Source organism: Lissotriton helveticus, chromosome 5_1 (genome assembly GCF_964261635.1).
Source record: "Lissotriton helveticus chromosome 5_1, aLisHel1.1, whole genome shotgun sequence".
Taxonomy (NCBI): Eukaryota; Metazoa; Chordata; class Amphibia; order Caudata; family Salamandridae; genus Lissotriton; species Lissotriton helveticus.
Genome location: NC_136065.1, coordinates 668,389,240 through 668,406,940, shown reverse-complemented (window position 1 = coordinate 668,406,940; position 17,701 = coordinate 668,389,240). Strand labels below are relative to the sequence as shown.

Below are 17,701 nucleotides of genomic sequence, written 5' to 3'. Positions count from 1 at the left end.
AAAGATTCTTGCATATGCCGATGATATCGCAATTGTCACTGCTAATCCAAACTTGGCTATGCCTATCATTGAGCTGGAGGCTGTAAAATTTGGGAAAGTTTCAGGGTATGCTTTGAACCAAGGGAAAACCCAAATAATTATCAATAACAAATGTGATATGGCAGATCCACGCATAACAGAATCAGCTACTTATCTAGGGGTTACTATTACATCTGAATTAGGGAACTTAGTCGACCTGAATCTAAAACCCTCACTAAATAAAATACAAAAAGATCTCCGCCGCATCAATAATTTACATCTCTCTTTGATCGGACGGGTGAATGCACTAAAAATGGTCTACTTTCCAAAACTCTTGTACATATTTAGGGGAAACGACCTTTACAACTACTCATTCACAACGAAGGGCCTGAACCACGACTCCTTAACAACGACTGAACCTGAATCACAAGTCTTTTAACCACTAATGCATTTACAACTACCTCTGGCCAGTAGATGGCACTCTTGGATTGTATATGAAAGATGTATTACTATTGCGCTAAAATGATGGATGGCTGTATTTTATATGGTTTTGTAGAGTGAATGTTTTGTTTTTTAACAGAATAAGTTTAGGAAACCGTTTTCTGGAATAGTGTTTACTATGTGAAAATGTGTTTGAATTTCGTTGCAAATGCGTTAAAGGTAAAGGCATACTCGCCGTATAAAAAAATTACTATAAAATGTAAGTTTTTTGGTAAGTATTAAAGGTAAGTATTACGTGTATACATATGTATATATAGGGTTGCAAGTGTATTTTTAAGGGTTTAGGATGAGTATGGGTTTTTGGGTGGCACGGGTAATATTGGGATTTAAGGTGAGTATGGGTTTTTGGGTGGCAAAGGTACTTTTTACGGTTTGGGTGGGCACGGGTATTTTTAGGGTTTAAGGTGGGTATGGTTTTTGGGTGGGAAAGGTAATTTTAGTATTTAGGGTGGGTGTGGATTTTTGGGATTTCAAGGGTAATTTAGGGTTTAGGGTGGACATGGTGTTTGGGTGGCAAGGGTATTTTTAGGATTTAGGGTAGGGAGGGTTTTTTGGGTGGAAAGGGATTTTTAAGGGATTTGGGTGGGTGTGGGTTTTTGGGTGTCAAGGGTAATTTTAGGGTTTTGGGTGGGTATGGGTTTTTGGGTGATAAGGGTAATTTTAGGGTGGGTATGGGTTTTTGGGTGATAACTATATTTTTAGGGTTAAGGGTGACAAGGGTAATTTTAGGGTGGGTATGGATTTTGAGTGGCAAGGGTAGTTTTAGGGTTTAGGGTTGGTATGGGTTTTTGGGATTGCAAGGGTATTTTTAGGGTTTATGGTGGGTATGGGATTTTGGGTGGAAAAGGAATTTGTAGGGTTTAGGGAGGGTATAGGTTTCTGGGTGGAATGGGAATTTTAAAGGTGTGGGGTGGGTGTAGGTTTTTTGGGTGGAAAGGGATTTTATAACATTAATAGTGAGTATAGGTGTGTGTGTGTGTATATATAGTGTTAATACTTACCAATATTCACTTTACAACGAATATGTCTTTAGCATGCATGGCTTTACCACGAAATTCAAGTGTTTTACAGGTACATACAAACCCATTACCCATATCTATATCTATATCTATATCTATATCTATATATATATATATATATATATATATATATATATATATATACACACAAATGGGTTTATACTTACCAGTAAAATAGATACATGAATGGAGTAAGGGCAAGCGAGGTAAAGGCATAGTAGTTGTAAAAGATAGTTGTTATTAAAACTTTAGTGGTTTAGACTAAGTAGTGGTTAAGGAGTAGTTGTTTAGACTGTAGTTGTTCAAGTGGTAGTTGTTCCATCATTCAACCCATATTTAGAGCCATTAATCTGGAAATTTCAGACCAGTGGTTTAAAAGAATGGAGGGTATTTTCACGAACTTTGTTTGGTCGTACACACAGCCCCGCCGCGCCTATAAACTGCTGACACTTCCCAAAGAAAGAGGACGATTAGCCCTTCCAAATCTTAAGGTATATTACTGGGCAACAGTTTTGTTATATAATCATGAGCTCTTTCATCTTGATGGGATAGGGACAGTGGTGGATTATGATGCCTCTTCAATTCACCAAATAATATTGGGCGATAGAAGCACTGGCTATCTTTGGAGATATCTCTTCGATAGTTACCATAAAAAAGTGAGATTAAAAACACTCATAGGAACATTCAAGGTCTAGAAATCTGTGAGGAAAATGATAGGTTTGGGACAGTTATCTTTTTACACCCCTATACAAAATAATCCCTCCTTACCAGAAATATTTAAAGATACCTACATCAATAGGTGGAATACAGCCGGAATCACTCATATAGGTTGTTTTTTTTCCTCAGAGGGGCTATATTCTTTTGAATTTTTGAAAGATAAGTATCATCTAGAATGGAGAGACTTCTTCAAATATCTCCAAATAAGAGATTTTCTCTCACGACGTACTGGGGGAGAGGGCACCCTGATTAAAAACACCATAGCCGACATTCTAAGCCACTCTCAGGAAAAATTCAGGATTGGGGGGTTATATCCGCTATTATTGATGCATGTTACAGATGATATGCAGAAAATCACTCAGAAATGGCAAAGTAAAATCACCATTTCCACAGAAGAATTTGATTATGCATATGATCTATCACAAACTGTTCTTATGTCAACGAAACTACAGACACAATTTTATAAAATATGTTTCTTTATGTATTATACTCCGGATAGAGTCGCTAAATGGGGCAGTGGGAGAGACACATGCTGCTTTCGATGTAAGTTACAAAATGCGGACTGTGTACACATTTTTTCATCCTGCCCCTGTTTAACTCCTCTTAAGTCAAAAATTGAACATTTCCTCTCATTGATTCTTAAAATAGTGGTTACCCTACCTGATCAAACAGTTGTCCTGGGCGTAACAAATTGTACCTATCAGAATATCGGTCATGAATTGATTTTTATCTCAATGGCCGTACTAAGAATTTGTATAGCATCAACCTAGCTAGATCCTTTGGCCCCCTCATACCAACAGTGGTTTTCAAGATTGTTAGCCATCTTTAACCTAGAAATGGCAATATATAAAACAAAAGGTAGGAAGTGTAGGAACTAAAGGGTTAAAAATCTGGTCACCTTTAATAGAATGGTCTCAAGCTCAATGACATATATAGTAAAAATTTGGTTATAATGATTTAACTGTCACGTGTACCTCGGTAACCTGATGTTCATCTGTCTTTGAATGATTATCTGATAATTCATAGATTTACATTGTACTTTTATTATATATATATGTTTTATGGTTTCCTTTTGTTCCACATACAACCTGCCCGACCGGAGGGGGGGGGGGGGGGAGGGTGCTGTTTTATGTGTTGTATCGTCTTGTCTTTTTGGTATAAAATCTAATAAAGATATTTAAAAAAAAAACTCATCACTGTCAGAAGGAATCTGACAGACGAAAACAAGACAGCCGCTCAGCCAGTGAGTGTCCTGTCTGAAGACCTTTAAAAAAATAGTGCCTTGAGTCCGTAATTAAAACCTAGGGCATAACAACACATGTAACAGGGGGTGTCCTCATGAGAGGTTACAAGAAGAGACCAGGTGATACTAAGGAGGGCCTACTAAGCCTAATGACTAATGAAAAGCCACCATTTACAAAGGACAGGGACAGGAGCCAATTAAAAAGATTGGCTGGAAGTAGCCTTAGCTTTATACGCCTATCCTGAATACAGCATGTCTCGGAGAGGCAGCCTAGGCGAGACCTACATTTTTTTTGAAAAATAGTTTGTTAACATTTGGTATAAACTCTCAATGGACATTCAATTAAGTGAAATGTATAGAACTATGAAAAAGTGGGGAACAAAGGGCTGCTTCTGCCATGTGGGTGCACAGTTTTGTTTTTTTGCCTGACTGCTCCCTGATTGGGAGAACGCAGCTCAGCCGATCTCAAAATAATAGTATTCTCTCAAAGTTCAGGCCTCTGAGTGAGAAAAATAAGTTGTCCTCCATCTGGAGTGGACAGATGTGGGTGGGCCTCCGAGCATCATTATGATGCGCATGGAGACACATTAAATATGTGCCACTCCCCAGATGCCCCCTCAGAGCCTCTTTGCCCATGTCATTAATATGGCGCTGTAGCATGAGCAAATGCTTCCACTCATTGCCACAGGGCCATGCCTACTTGAGATTGCACAGGTACGAAATATGCACCTCTGCAATGGATGTTACAGGGAGGCTGTGTTTGAATCTCCTGTCAGTCCCATAATGCAGAAATGCCTCGGAGGTGCACAAAGCCAGTGCAAAGGCCCATAGCGGTCCATAGGGTGCTTCAGTAACCCATTCGCTGGTGTATTGATTCACCATAGTGCAAAAATTACAGCCATGGAAATCTCAGTTGTGCCCAGTATAAAAGCATAAGCAGGCTTCGACCTCGCCTAAACAATATCTCTGATACGTCCAGTATTTTTGCAACCAGTTTTTAAAAGGTACCAAGCTATAAGAAGTGAGATACACCGATCTATATAAATTTGCTTTTTTAATACTATTTACACTATAGGTGTCTTTGAAAGAAGGGGCTATAGTTTTCAATTTCTTTGTTTTTTTTGTGAATATTCCTATTAAAAGACATTTAACAAAACTACAGGGCCATTCATCTCTTGCATAAGAATTCTTTAGCACATCTACGTGAGTAGAGAATATGACAACTCTTTCCGCTATCACTTAAACAAGGTTTACATCCTCATCACCCCTATTTTAAATAAGATTTCACCAAATAGGAAACTTAAAAAAAAATAATTGAATAATTTTCCTTCCAGACTTACCTATCCTCTGGACTCGCTCTATGTTCTAAATTTCTTACCGATTCACTACTTTTCAAACGTTCCGAATCTGAGAAAGCTTGTTTTTGCGACAGACTAACATTAAATGAAGGTGACCATGTCCACCCCTCAATATAATAGTTATGTTATGGATAATTGATTTATCAAAACTATACTACAGGAGTATCCCGGCGCTGGGTTCTAGGAAGTAGAATGCTGGCCACATATACCTAACATAGGAAATGGCATGTATGGATATGGAATGGCAACGTGTTTCAATAGTAAGATGGGTTATGGCATGACCACTGTTTCGAGTTGTCCGCATAAGGTGAGGAGTAGCAAGTGCAGTGACAGATGAGCTGAGAGTCCTGGCAGGGTGGTAGAAACGGATTCTAGAATGAAGATAAAGAAGAACCCTCCCCAAACAGGACTTTATGTGTAAGACAAAGGAGATTAAAGATCTAACACAAGCGTGCCACCTAGTTCCCAACCACCTGTAATCATGACATGAAAGATTGATTCATGTAAACCAGCAGCAATTTCCATGATCCAAGCGACTAGTTATAAGTGTCTGTATAACAGCCTTTTGCAGTACATTGAAAGCCACAGAAACACCTTCCTAAGAAGGTCAAATATAACGAAATAGGTACGGCAGGTTGCATTTGCTTGATTTACCATAGAAAGCTTTTCATCAATTATGAAGCCAAGGTTTTTTTACCAAATTAATGTTGGCAAAGGAGGTTGCCTAATTCTAGAAACCACCAGTCATCCTCCAAATTCTGAAGTGCTTTTCCAAAAAGGAAAATTTCAGCTTTTTCCCCGTTTATTTGGAGGCAATTCTGTTTCATCCAATCAGCCGTGGCGTACCTGCAATCTCCAAATATGTTTTTTGTTAGGTCAGTGGTTTGACTAATCGATAACACCAATTGGGTGTTGTCTGCATAAAGCAAAATCTCCATACCAAAGGTCCTAACAATGTTTGCCCTTTGGGCCACATAGATGTTAAAAAGCGTAGGACTCCAGGAGGATCCCCGAGGCACTCTGCAGGTATTACTTATCATCCTGGCTTTGAAAGGGGGAATAGAGACTACTTGGTATCTAACAGTTGATGCTGATGTACAGTAAGATTTCATTTCTAAATTGGGCTTCAGGGGAATATTTTGCACTGCTAGAGGAGAGCTCCTGAAAAAAACACACACCTTTCCTTGAGCTATTTCATCAACATCTATATCTCAAAAATATGTTTTTATATATTTGCATTAAGTTATTGTTTTTTTACTGACATACAGCCAATCAGTCCTTAAGGGGATGTAGAAAAATAATGTGAAGCAAAGGGTATATGTATATAAAAGGGGCAGTTTGTGAGTGAGAAATTTCTTACAACTTTTACTTCTATGAGCATTTCTACATATTTCTTAGAGATCAGAAATACAGTACTGTAGCGAGCATTTTAAAAGCCAATAGGGTTTGCCTACGTGAGAGCTATTGACTTTGCCAATGTCCTTTAGCCATGTTGTACAGTAGCGCTGCAGCTGTGCAGCATGTGTCAAAGTTAGAAAAAAAAGAACTATTGCGTAGCACAAAATGGGAATGGAGATGGGGTATATATGCAGCGCCCTGGATAAAACAAAAGTTGAACTTGAAAAGAACATGAATCGGAGGGGTGGAAGCAAGAGGCATGAGGGTTGATGGCGACGTCAGAAGCTAAAGTTGGAAGGGGCTGCTGGGAGCAATGAAGTGGGGGTTAGGAAGACAGAGGGTTGAAGAGCAAATGGAGAGAGGCAGGGAAGAAAACAGATGAGAGAAAGCACAACATGGAGCTGAGAGAGGAAAAACGCAGGGAGAAAAAGCAACAGAGTGGCAAAGTACACAAAGGTGAGTTATTGGGGTGGAAGAGAAGTACACAAGCAGATAAAGAGCACGTAAGTGCAGCTGAGCAAGGGAGGACTCCACAAGGGAGCTGGACTGGAGCCTGGAGCGGGGCAGAGAGACCTGTAAACACATGCATGCTTGTGGAGTGCTGCAACTAAAAGGCGAAATTACCCCCTAAAGCGCAATCAGTGAAAGACATTGGACTATGAAGCAGTATTTGGGTCATGCTCCAGAGGAAGGACAATCACATGAAGAGGAAGTGAAGCTGGCATGCGCTGACCAAAAATAAGCAGGGAAATAAGAGTGACAAGAATGCCAACCAATAGTAAGCAAAGGGTGGGCTCTAAGTCCCCTGTAAGTTAACAAAATGCCTCGCAAGCTACAGCTCATGCACTGTCTCCGACGAGACCCAAAAAGTCAGCTAGTCTCTGAATCTTAACAAGTAGCCTGATGGTCAACAAAAGATAAAAATGAAAATAAATCATGAGCTACATATAAAAAGTTCTAGTTTTCTTATGACCTTATTTCTGTGCATGGTCTTCGCTTGGATTTTGCCACCTGGCACACTTGGCTCACGGGCAACCTTTGCCCTTTATTTATTTTATTTATTTATTTTGAAAGTTTTATAGAGCGCGAACATGTTCCTTACGGATATCAGAGCGCTTTACAGACAGAGTGTGACTAAAAGTTACAATAAAGAAGCAGGAGGTCAATAAACATACAAAGTACAATATAAAACTAGTCACATGAAGGAAGTATTGAGTTACCAGATTACATGCAAAATACAATCAAAATAGTCTGAGGAGGAGAAGTATTGAGTTAACCGAATACAATAGACAGAGTTCATGAAAATGTGGCTAGGAGGAGAGCTTTTACTTCTTTTTTGAAGGATGCTGTAGCTGAGATAAGTCCGATTTCTGGAGGGAGAGCATTCCAAATCCTGGGCGCCATTCCTGAAAAGGAACGTTTGTAGTTTTTTTCCTTGTGGAATCTCTTAGGTTTCAAAAGAAGATTGTCTGCGCTTCTTGTCGCTCTTGATCCACCAGATATTGTCAGTTTCTGTGCGAGATAACTGGGGGAGTTGTAGTGTAAGGCTTTGTGGGTCATACAGGCTATTTTCAGATGTATTCTGGCTTTGTAGGGCAGCCAGTTTAAAGCTTTTAGGTCAGGAGTGATGTGTGACCTTTTTTTCGAGCCTGTGATAAGTCTGGCTGCAGCATTAATAGAGGCTTTTAATGGTGCTATAGATGAAAGGGGGAGACCACAGAGTGTTGACTGCCATATTCCACTCTAGGGATGACCCAAGGCTTGGACTGCAGTTTTGAAATCCTTGGGAGGAAGAAAAGGTTTCAATTTACGCAATGTGTTGATGTGGAAATTAGCTCCCCTCGTTGCATTGCTGATGTGATGTTGCATGTTGAGATTACAGTCGAGTGTTATGCCTAACGATTTTGCGGAGTCCACAATAGTAGGTTGAACGTTGAGAGCAGTGAGATGATTGAGCCAGGGCTGAATGATGTGGACTTTGGAGGGAGGTGCTATTAGGAGGAATTCAGTTTTTAACGCGTTAAGTTTGAGGTGATTCTCTGCTAGCCAGGTCTGAGTGTTCCTAAGCGTTCTGTTGAGTAATTTGATGTCGTCAATGGTGTTTATTTTGAGGTAGAGTTGGGTGTCATCAGCGTACATGTGGAATTGAACATTAGATGCTTGGAGTAGTGCGGTAAGAGGTTCCATGACTATATTGAACTTAGTAGGGGAGAGGGAGGATCCTTGAGGGACACCCAGAGTAACAGGAACTGGAGAGGACATAGTGTTATTAATCTTGAATTTTTGGGTCCTGTTGTGCAGAAAGGAGGTGAACCAATTGAGAACTGTCCCTGAGATACCCATTCTGAGATTCAACAGATCAAGTAGATTCTCATGCTTGACCGTGTCGAAGGCTGAGGAGAGATCGAGTAGTATGAGGAGGCAAGAACCATTCTGATCCAGTACTTGAAGTGCATCATCAATGATGTGGGTCATGGCAGATTCAGTGCTGTGGCCTTCTCGGAAGCCTGATTGGTATGGGTTGAGGAGGTGAAAGTGCTCGATGTGTTTAGTCAATTGAAGGTGCACACATTTTTCTAGTAGTTTGGCTAAGGTAGGGATATTGGTGATAGGGTGATAGTTGTTAAGATCAGAGGGGTCGGCTGTGGGTTTCTTCAAAATGGGTGAGACCTGCCCCACCTTGAGGGAATCCGGGGTGCATCCTTGTTGAAGTGAGTTATTAATGATTTTGGTCCAAAGGGGGAGAAGTAATGGTATAAAGTCCTGAACGGCATTTGCGGGTAGAGGGTCAGTGAGGTGATTGGAGGGCTTCAGTGTGCTGAGAATTTTGGAAATATTATCTTCAGAATACATTTCAAAGGATGACCACGAGGCATTGTTTTTTAACTCAATGGGCGTTTTATTGTGTGCGCTAGAGTAGAGATTTAGATCATTAAGGAGTTCATTTTTGATGTTGTCTGTCTTTAAGTTAAAGAAGGAAGAGAATTCTTCACATGACGGCAGTGCATTAGAGGTGTTTGAAAGAGATTGAGGGACATCTCTGGATTGAGTTTTTATTAACTCGAACATTTTTTTAGGTCGGTTTTTTGCTTGATCAAGCTGGAGGCTAAAGAAAGCAGTTTTTGAGCGTTTGATTTTTCTGAAGCAAGCGTTTCTTTTTTTTCTTGAGTGTTTTGAGGTGCAAAGCAGATGGGACAGATCTCCAGTTACGTTCTGCCTGTCTCATCGCTCTTCTGTCGTCATTCAGTAATCCGTCAAACCATGGTTTAGAGATTTTTGAAGAAACATTCTTTAATTGAAGGGGGGCAGCTGCGTTGATAATAGAGGACATCGAATTGAGGTAATGATCGGTAAGGACCTGAACATCAACAACGCCAATGGGGGGTAAGAGAAGATTGTGGTTGGGGGAGGGTAGAGAGTTGGGGTTGAGTTTCTTCAGATCTCTCTTCCAGACCTTAGGTCTGGTGGATTGAGCGGGAATGAGCTTAATTTTTTCAGTAATGAAAGTGATAATGAAGTGGTCAGACCAGTCACAGGGTTGGATTGACTCGAGTTGGATGGAGTCAGCTTTGGAGATGATAAGATCCAGGATAGAGCCTTTGTCATGGGTGGCGCTGTTGCAGATTTGTGTGAGGTCTAGGTCATTGAGGAAGTTTTTAAAACAATTGACTAAGGAGTCGTTGTGGTCGTTCCAATGAAGATTGAAGTCCCCCAGGAAAATCTGTGTATGTAGACGTCCAGTGTTCGTTGTGACCAGATTCATGAAGTGCTCAGAGAAGGTGAGGTTGTCTCCTGGAGGATGGTAGAGAATATGTAGGGAGCAAACAGGGTTAGCTTCGCTGATGATATCAAGACAAAGGTATTCACAGGAGGAGAATAAAGGAGAACTAACTCTATTGACTGCCAGCTTTCTACGGTGAATACACGCAAGTCCACCCCCTGTTTTTCCAACTCTGTCTAGCCTAATGATATAGTAGTTAGGGGGAACTAGAATGTCAATGAGTGGTGAGGAGGAGTCTGATAACCAAGTTTCGGTTAGTATGATCAAGTCTAGGTCATGTGCGATGATGAGGTCTGCAATGTCTGAGGCATGTCTGGGGGCCGATCTGCAGTTTAGAAGAGTGCATTTAAGCCGAGGAGTGACGAGGGAGGAAGAGGGGTCGGGAGTGAGAGAGACTTTTTTTAGATTATCAGGCACAATACCTCTATCGTTCTGTTTGGAGGGCCTGTGGGGATTGAGAGGAATAGTAGGGATGGGAAGGTACGTGGGGGCTGCGTGGGTCAGGGGTGTGATATCATATGAGTGTAGGAGAGAGCGTATGTCGTATGAAGAGAGAGGGTTGACGCTGCGATGAGGACAGGTGATAGAGTTACGTGAGGGGATAGATGTCCAATAAAGAGGGTTCTGTTTGCAGGGAGGAGGGGGATGGGTGAGGGGTTTGGAGGGTGACGAAGTTTTAGGGGGTAAAGGGTTCCTGAGTTGATTAAAAAATAACTCTTTGAAGGAATGGAGATCATCTTTTATTTGAAGAAGAGGAGTCATAATCTTATCCAAGGTGAAGATTGGAACATTGGAGGTGTTGGTGTTAGAGTGATAAGAGGATTGGGATTGGGGCTGTGAGACTCGGTTAAGAGTGAGATCAGATGAAGGTAAAGGTGGGGAAGGGGGTGATGATGAGTGGAGAGTGGTGCACATTGGAGGAAAAGGTGTAAGGGAACTGGAAATGGCTAATGGAGGGAGAAGAGGTATGATGGTTGGAATAATATTGGGAAGAGAGAGGTCACAACTTGGAGCCAGCGGTGGAACGACTACTGTGGATGGTGTGTGAGGGGATTCAGTGGGAGGGGAATGGTTCCTGTTTGGAGCAATAGAGGGATCGACAACTGTTGATGTGCAGAGACATTCTGTTGCTGATTTCTATTGGCAACCTCAGATGCCCACCATCTATTCATGTTGCTGGCATCTAGTGGTTTCAGGATACTTTGTCATGATATCTTTTTGAACTTCAATGGTATCCCCAATGAAGCCGTGCTTCTCGGAGTTAGACTCAGTATGGACATTTGAAATGAGCCACAGTTATAAAATGTGGTGCCAGGTGAAGGTGGCCAGGCTGATTCATATTTCCTTTTTCCATGTCTGTTTTTATCAGTGATACACAAAATATTCTTCTGCTCAGTTCTTGCTTCTTCAGTATTAATGTCACAGAGTACGTGTTAATTATGCGGCAAAACCAGTGTACTGCTAGAGATAGTTTATGATTATTTCATGTTGCTATTCACTAAAGCACGTGTTTTTTTCAGGTACAACTGCAAAGAGGAGTTTCAGATCCATGATGACCTGCTTAAGGCAAACTACTCGGTTGGAAGGATTTCGGACACCATGCCTGAGCACTACCTCGTCCAGGTACAGTGAATGCAACAAAAAGTGGCATCGAGAAGCTTGCAGGAGAGCCGCATGGACTAGGATTATGTGGATAGTTCGCATGAGCTGCACAGAAAAACACGTCAGATAGCATCGTACATTTTTCAATTGTTTTGTTATTTCTGTGGCCTCTTATTTCCACAGTTTCTTTTCAATGTGTGGCTTTCCTCGTATTCCTAGTATAGCACAGTCAGTTTAATAAAGGTGTGAAATTTGACTAGTCACTTTAAGTAGAAGGATGGTATTAAAAGGTTCATCAGTAATCAGACCATTAGAGTATATCACAAAAGGAAATGTTTTCACCAACACATGTGAAGCAAATTAGATACCAAGCCACTGATAAGTTTTTCAGACAATCCACGTGTTCTCTTGTCTTCCATCTTTTCTCATTAGCAGGCAACTTTTTATTTTTCTTACCAAAGCAAGTGGTGTTGAAAGCAGGCGACTCTACTATGTACTATAGTGGGAAGTCATGTTTGCTGCAGTGCTGCTGTTGACTGCAAACAGAGTTGTAGTTTAAAGATGATGCAGAGGTGCAAATGGGCAAACCTAGGCTAATATTTTTAATAGTAGTCCTCTGTGAAAAAGCCATAAGACGTTAATGACAAAATGTGTGGGGGATGTTTATTTTTTAAATAACCATTTTACCATTTACGTTTTTCGTGTTTTTTTCATATTTGTAAGAGCAGCATGCTTACATCGATCGACCCATGGCAGAATCTAGGAACCTCAAGTCGGCCTGTGGATTTTGGGCAAGTTAAATTAACTTCCGGCAAATGCATTGGTTGCATTACGTCATTAAAAATGAGTCCCTTCAGTTGTGAGTAAGTAGTGTGTTGTGTGGCGAATCACATTTTTCCCTTCTCCTTAGAAGGCGGGAGGAGGGCACAGTCTTAGAGTGCCTGCCTAGTGGGATGTGAGTGCTGGATACTGTGGGCTGGGCTTTTCCAGGATCCCAGAGCATGGCATGGTATGTCATCATTGTAGGTTATACGAACGGAGTGTGGTTTTATTCTTCAGCAGAATTAAATATATGGAGCCTTGCTCCAGTCTTAAGGCAGGGTGTGATATTACACATGTAGCAGCCCTGAAATATCTCTCAAAAGCATCTGTGTAGGCAGTGAGTTCTGGAGGTCGCACACCCACTTCTGGAAGGCTAGCAGGATCTGAAATATCTAGAATTTATATCCTTCTCTAACATATCATCTTCAATCCTAAATTTATTTGTTTGTCTTTAGGGCAGATGCAATGTGATTGTCATCCTTCTGGAGTCATAGGGTAGTGCACTTTGTGTTTTTTAATCCCTAGCTACATGCTACTGAATCAGTTCACATGCAGATTAGTACTGAGAAGACCAAGACAATTTTGAGAATAAGCTGAAGCATGTGTACTGGTATTGTTGCCACAACGTTGAGCATGAGCAACGTAGGTTATTTTTAGTCATCTGTGTTAGTTAGCAGTACCTCACATTTCTTGACACAAAAGACTGGCCCCTCCGGGCTTCCGCTGCATTGGGGCACCTGTTGGCCTCCAGAAGGAGGTGGCACAGTTGATCAAAGTTTTACAGAAGGGTGTTGTCTTCCACTGGTCATCAAGCACTACCTGCTTCAAGATTATTAAGCATCTGCACTCCTGCTGAATCTAGCACTGCATGTTATAAACAAAAACAATGTATAGGCGCCAAATTCTATATCCACAATCGAACATAAAGGACCGAACATTTCCTTTTAAATGGCCATTGGGATTTATTTCACTTTTCTTCAGTAATCTCAATTTTTTTTAGAACATTTCTTCACATGTCTTTTTGAAGGGCAAACTTTTTTTGCAGTTAGACTGTGCATTTCAAAACACTTTTTGCCATCAAAATCTATATGACCACATATAATAAACAAGAACAATAAAGTTTTTTACATTTTGAGAACAAAATGAAAAATGGACCAGTCCTATATTTAAACAGAATGCCACCTGGTGGAAATGTTATTTGGTTGGTAATGCAATATGTCCTGCCGGTGTAAGCTACCCGGGGTCACTAACCCTAAATATATTATGCTATAGGAGTAGGCACCCTGCTATATCTCCCTGCTATTGTCGGTTAAGTGCAAATATTCATCCCCCAGATCCTGGGTCAATGCGTTTGAAACCCTCTGTAATTATTGGAGTTCTCCTCAGGACCGTGACCGTGAGTCAGTTCTTCAAATCTCCTCATGCTGTCAGGAGTCTGTGGAAATTCCTTGTTGAAAACCACATGTATTCAATCCCCAAATTTCAATGGTATGTCACTGTTATTCTGTTTCAAGTAATGTGACTACAAAGCTTTCACTTTTCTTTAAAGTGGGGCTTTGTTTGTTATATATCCAGTGCCTGCACGAGACGAGGCGTAATGGAGAGGACCCAAATCGAATTGCGCTGATGCCGGAGATGTGCAGGCACAGGATATATAGCAAACACGCCCGAGTTTAAAGAAAAAAAAAGTGAAAGCTTTGGGGTCACATTCATTGAAACAGAAAAACAGTGACATACCATTGAAATTTGGGTATTTAATACACTTGTGTTGGACTTAGCCCTTTTTGCAGGGTCATTCCTGAACTTTTTGCCTTCCTCCCGTATTTTGTCTGACCTGTGTTTGTTGGTTTTATGACTCTGGGCAGTTTACCACTGCTGATCAGTGCTAAAGTGCATATGCTCTACCTATTGTTAATTGATGTATGGAATAGTGACTCCATGATTGGCTTTTTTGATTTACTGTCAGACCCTAATACAGTGCACTGCGGGTGCCCGGGGCTGGTAAATCAAATGCTGCTGGTTGGCTTGCAGTACTGGTTGTGCTATCCACAGATCAGCCTGTAAAGTGTCTCTCAGGTCTGCCATTGCAGAGCCTGTGTACAGTCTGGTACTGCCATGTTGGCTGGACAAGTGCACCCACTTGCCAGAACCCTAAACCTTCCCTTTTCTGCATATTATTCACTCCTATGGTAGGCCCAAGGGAAGGGTACATTGTAGGTAAAAGTTAGGACATGCTCTGGTGTGTGTGTGTGGCATGTCCTAGTAGTGAATGACAGCCATTTTTGTTTTTCACTATTGCAAGGCTACCTGTTCCCCATAGGCCAGAATGGGCAGTTTGATTATAGCATCTTATAATCCTAAATGACTCAGAGAACTAGGTAGAAATTAGAGTTTAGTATGCCTGACCTCAGAATGATAAAATACATCTTTTAGTGAAGTTTGTTTTAACATTCTGTGTTTGAAAATACCACTTTTAGAAAGTAGGTATTTTCTTGCCTAACTATCCAAGCCTGCCTCTGCTAGGTTGTGTATTCCTTGTCTGGAATTTGAGTGACAGGGACTGGGGATTTTAAGAGACAGGGTGAGTCAGCACTGGGCTGAATAGAGATATCTGCATGTAGATGGGTGGGAGGAGTTACACCTGGGACCTGAATGGGGCTGTGCCTGCCTTCCACAATGCTGGCTCCACCTCCTGTGATGTGTCTGATGTCCCTTGCCCACACTGCCAAAGGAAAGAAGGAGTCCTATCAACTAAAGTGCTCCAGGACTGCACACAACTGGTTTGGACTGGGTACATGACCCTCTGCTTTCAAAGGACAAAGGATATGGTAGTATAAATATTGGGACCGAGACCCAAGAACTTTAGGTCACTTTTGGGAAACAATAAGATCCTTTGCTGGGGTACAGTATTGTGGATTTTTGTCGTGTGTGGTCTATATCAAAATACTTATGTTTATAATACAACCTGTGTGGTGTCCATCTGTAGTGTTGTCACTGTATTACTGTATGTGTTCATAAATGCTTTACACACTGCCTCTGAGATAAGCCTGTCTGCTCGGGCCAAGCTGCCAAGGGGGTGAGCAGGGGTTATTTTAGGAGTGTACCCCCTTACCCTGACTAGATGCAAGGGTCCCTATTTGGTCAAAGGTACCTACCTCTGCCAACTAGAGACCCCCAAATCTAACAACTTGGTTTTCTATAAGGAATTTCCACAGACTCCTGACAGCATGAGAAGATTTGAAGAACTGAGCATGTCATGGTCCTGAGGAGAACCCCAATAATTACAGAGGGTTTGAAACGCGTTGACCCAGCATCTGGAGGATGAATATTTGCACTTAACCAGCAATAGCAAGGAGATACGGCAGGATGCCTACTCCTTTAGCATATTACATTTAGGGTTGGTGACCCCCAGTGGCTTACACCGGCAGGACATATTATATTACCAACCAAATTACATTTCCACCAGGTGGCATTCTGTTTAAATGTAGGAATGGTCAATTTTTCCTTTTGTTCTCAAATTGTAAAAAACTTTATTGTTCTTGTTTGTCTTTATATGTGGTCATATTGACTTTGATGTCAAAATGTGTTTTGAAATGTACAGTCTAACTTCAAAAAAAAGTTTGCCCATCAAAAAGACATGTGAAGAAATGTCCTAAAACGTTTTGAGATTATTACTGAAGAAAAGTGAAATAATTCACAAGGGCCATTTAAAATTAAATGTTTGGTCCTTTATGTTCGATTGTGGATATAGAATAGGCACCTAGACATTGTTTCTGTTTATAAACTTTAAGGGGCCTCGTCTAGGTTGCAACTTATGGGTCGAACACCTTCTTTTTCTTAATGAATCTAGCACTGAAGGCACCACGAAAGCCATGGCAAGATAAACCTATTGATGTCAAAGGCCAAGTTGGCGAAAGTTTCCTTGACAACAGGATAGGAGGAATCTAAGGTGCCAATGCTGCAACAACTCCTGGAAGAACTGGACACTAGGGAGAAGCATCTCATCATCCACCCTTTCACAAGAAAGACCTTAGCGAAACCACCTTGCTGAAGACAACCGAGTCACTTCCTTGCAAGAGAACAACACTTCTCAGAGTTACGTCACCTACAGCTGACTCTGAAGAAGCACAGGGATAGAGGCACATGCCCTCTTCCTTTTTTCCCTCTTCTTCCGCCTCTACCGTCATCTTCACCACCACACTTAAACACATCATCTCATTCGCCGCGAGTCACCTGTTTCAGGCTCACATGCCTTTTTAACCCAGGCAGAACCTTTGACCCCCACTGACCTAATTGACGAGCCCTTAGACCCAGGACCCACCAATGACCCCTGAGAAGATTATAAAGTGCCCCCCTCCCCCAAGCAATCCCAAATTGGACTCCTTCCCAGTTAGGACATACCCACCAGACCATACTACAGACTACTTTGGGGTTATTCAAATGGCCACAGAGGTTGACATGCATATTGTTCAGGAAGAAGAGGACTTCCTTGTGAAGATCTTCTCGAAGGCCAAATATTTCATGCAGTTCTTACCCATGCCCAAGGGCACAAATCTAGGGCCCAACTGCGACCATATTTACATAAAAACGCATGTCCCTCCTGACTCTTTGGCAACCCTAACTACCATGAGGGCCCTCACCAAAGCCACAGGCGATATCCCACCCCAACAAGGAGACCAAGAAAATTGACATAACAAGCAAAATAGTAGTTGTAGGGGCAGCCGTTTATTGGCGCATAGCCAATTCTGTTGGCTGCTTTTCCATTATGACAGGCCCCAGTAGGAGGAGATGCAAAAGCTGGTAAATCATCTGCCAGAAGAGTGCAAGGAGGTGGGTGGGTATAGTGTCTGAGGGCAAATACATCTTGAAAGCCAACATGTGTTGTATGCTCTACACAGTGGACACAGTCTCTAGAAGTTTTAACACCAGCATCCTTTAAACCCAAAGTCCAGCAGCATCTCCTCAATCTCCCGTTCAACAAGCAGCATCTCTTCTGCCCCGAAGTTGACAATATGCTGGAAAAAATCAAACAAAATAAAGGAGGACACAGAGATTATGAAGTCCATATGTGCCCTGTAAACTTTTGCTGCAAGAGGATCCTTTTCACAAGTAACATACTAGGGGAGGGGCCACGGTCAATTCACCACACCAGCCCCAGTCCTACAAGAGACAGTAGCAAACCTTTTACCAGCAGACGTGCAGGGGTACACAAGGGGCGCTTACTGGGGTAACTATTGAGGCA

The 17,701-nt window shown here is 41.6% G+C and overlaps 1 protein-coding gene across 2 annotated transcripts in view; it reads left to right on the top strand.

Moving 5' to 3' along the window:
• PALD1 (phosphatase domain containing paladin 1) overlaps positions 1-17,701 on the top strand; it is a 975,161-nt gene that overhangs the window by 428,114 nt on the left and 529,346 nt on the right. For both annotated transcript variants that reach the window (XM_078643067.1, XM_078643068.1), the window contains exon 3: positions 11,556-11,658. In XM_078643067.1, the coding sequence (XP_078499193.1) occupies positions 11,556-11,658 (103 nt within the window). The remainder of the gene's footprint in view (positions 1-11,555; positions 11,659-17,701) is intronic.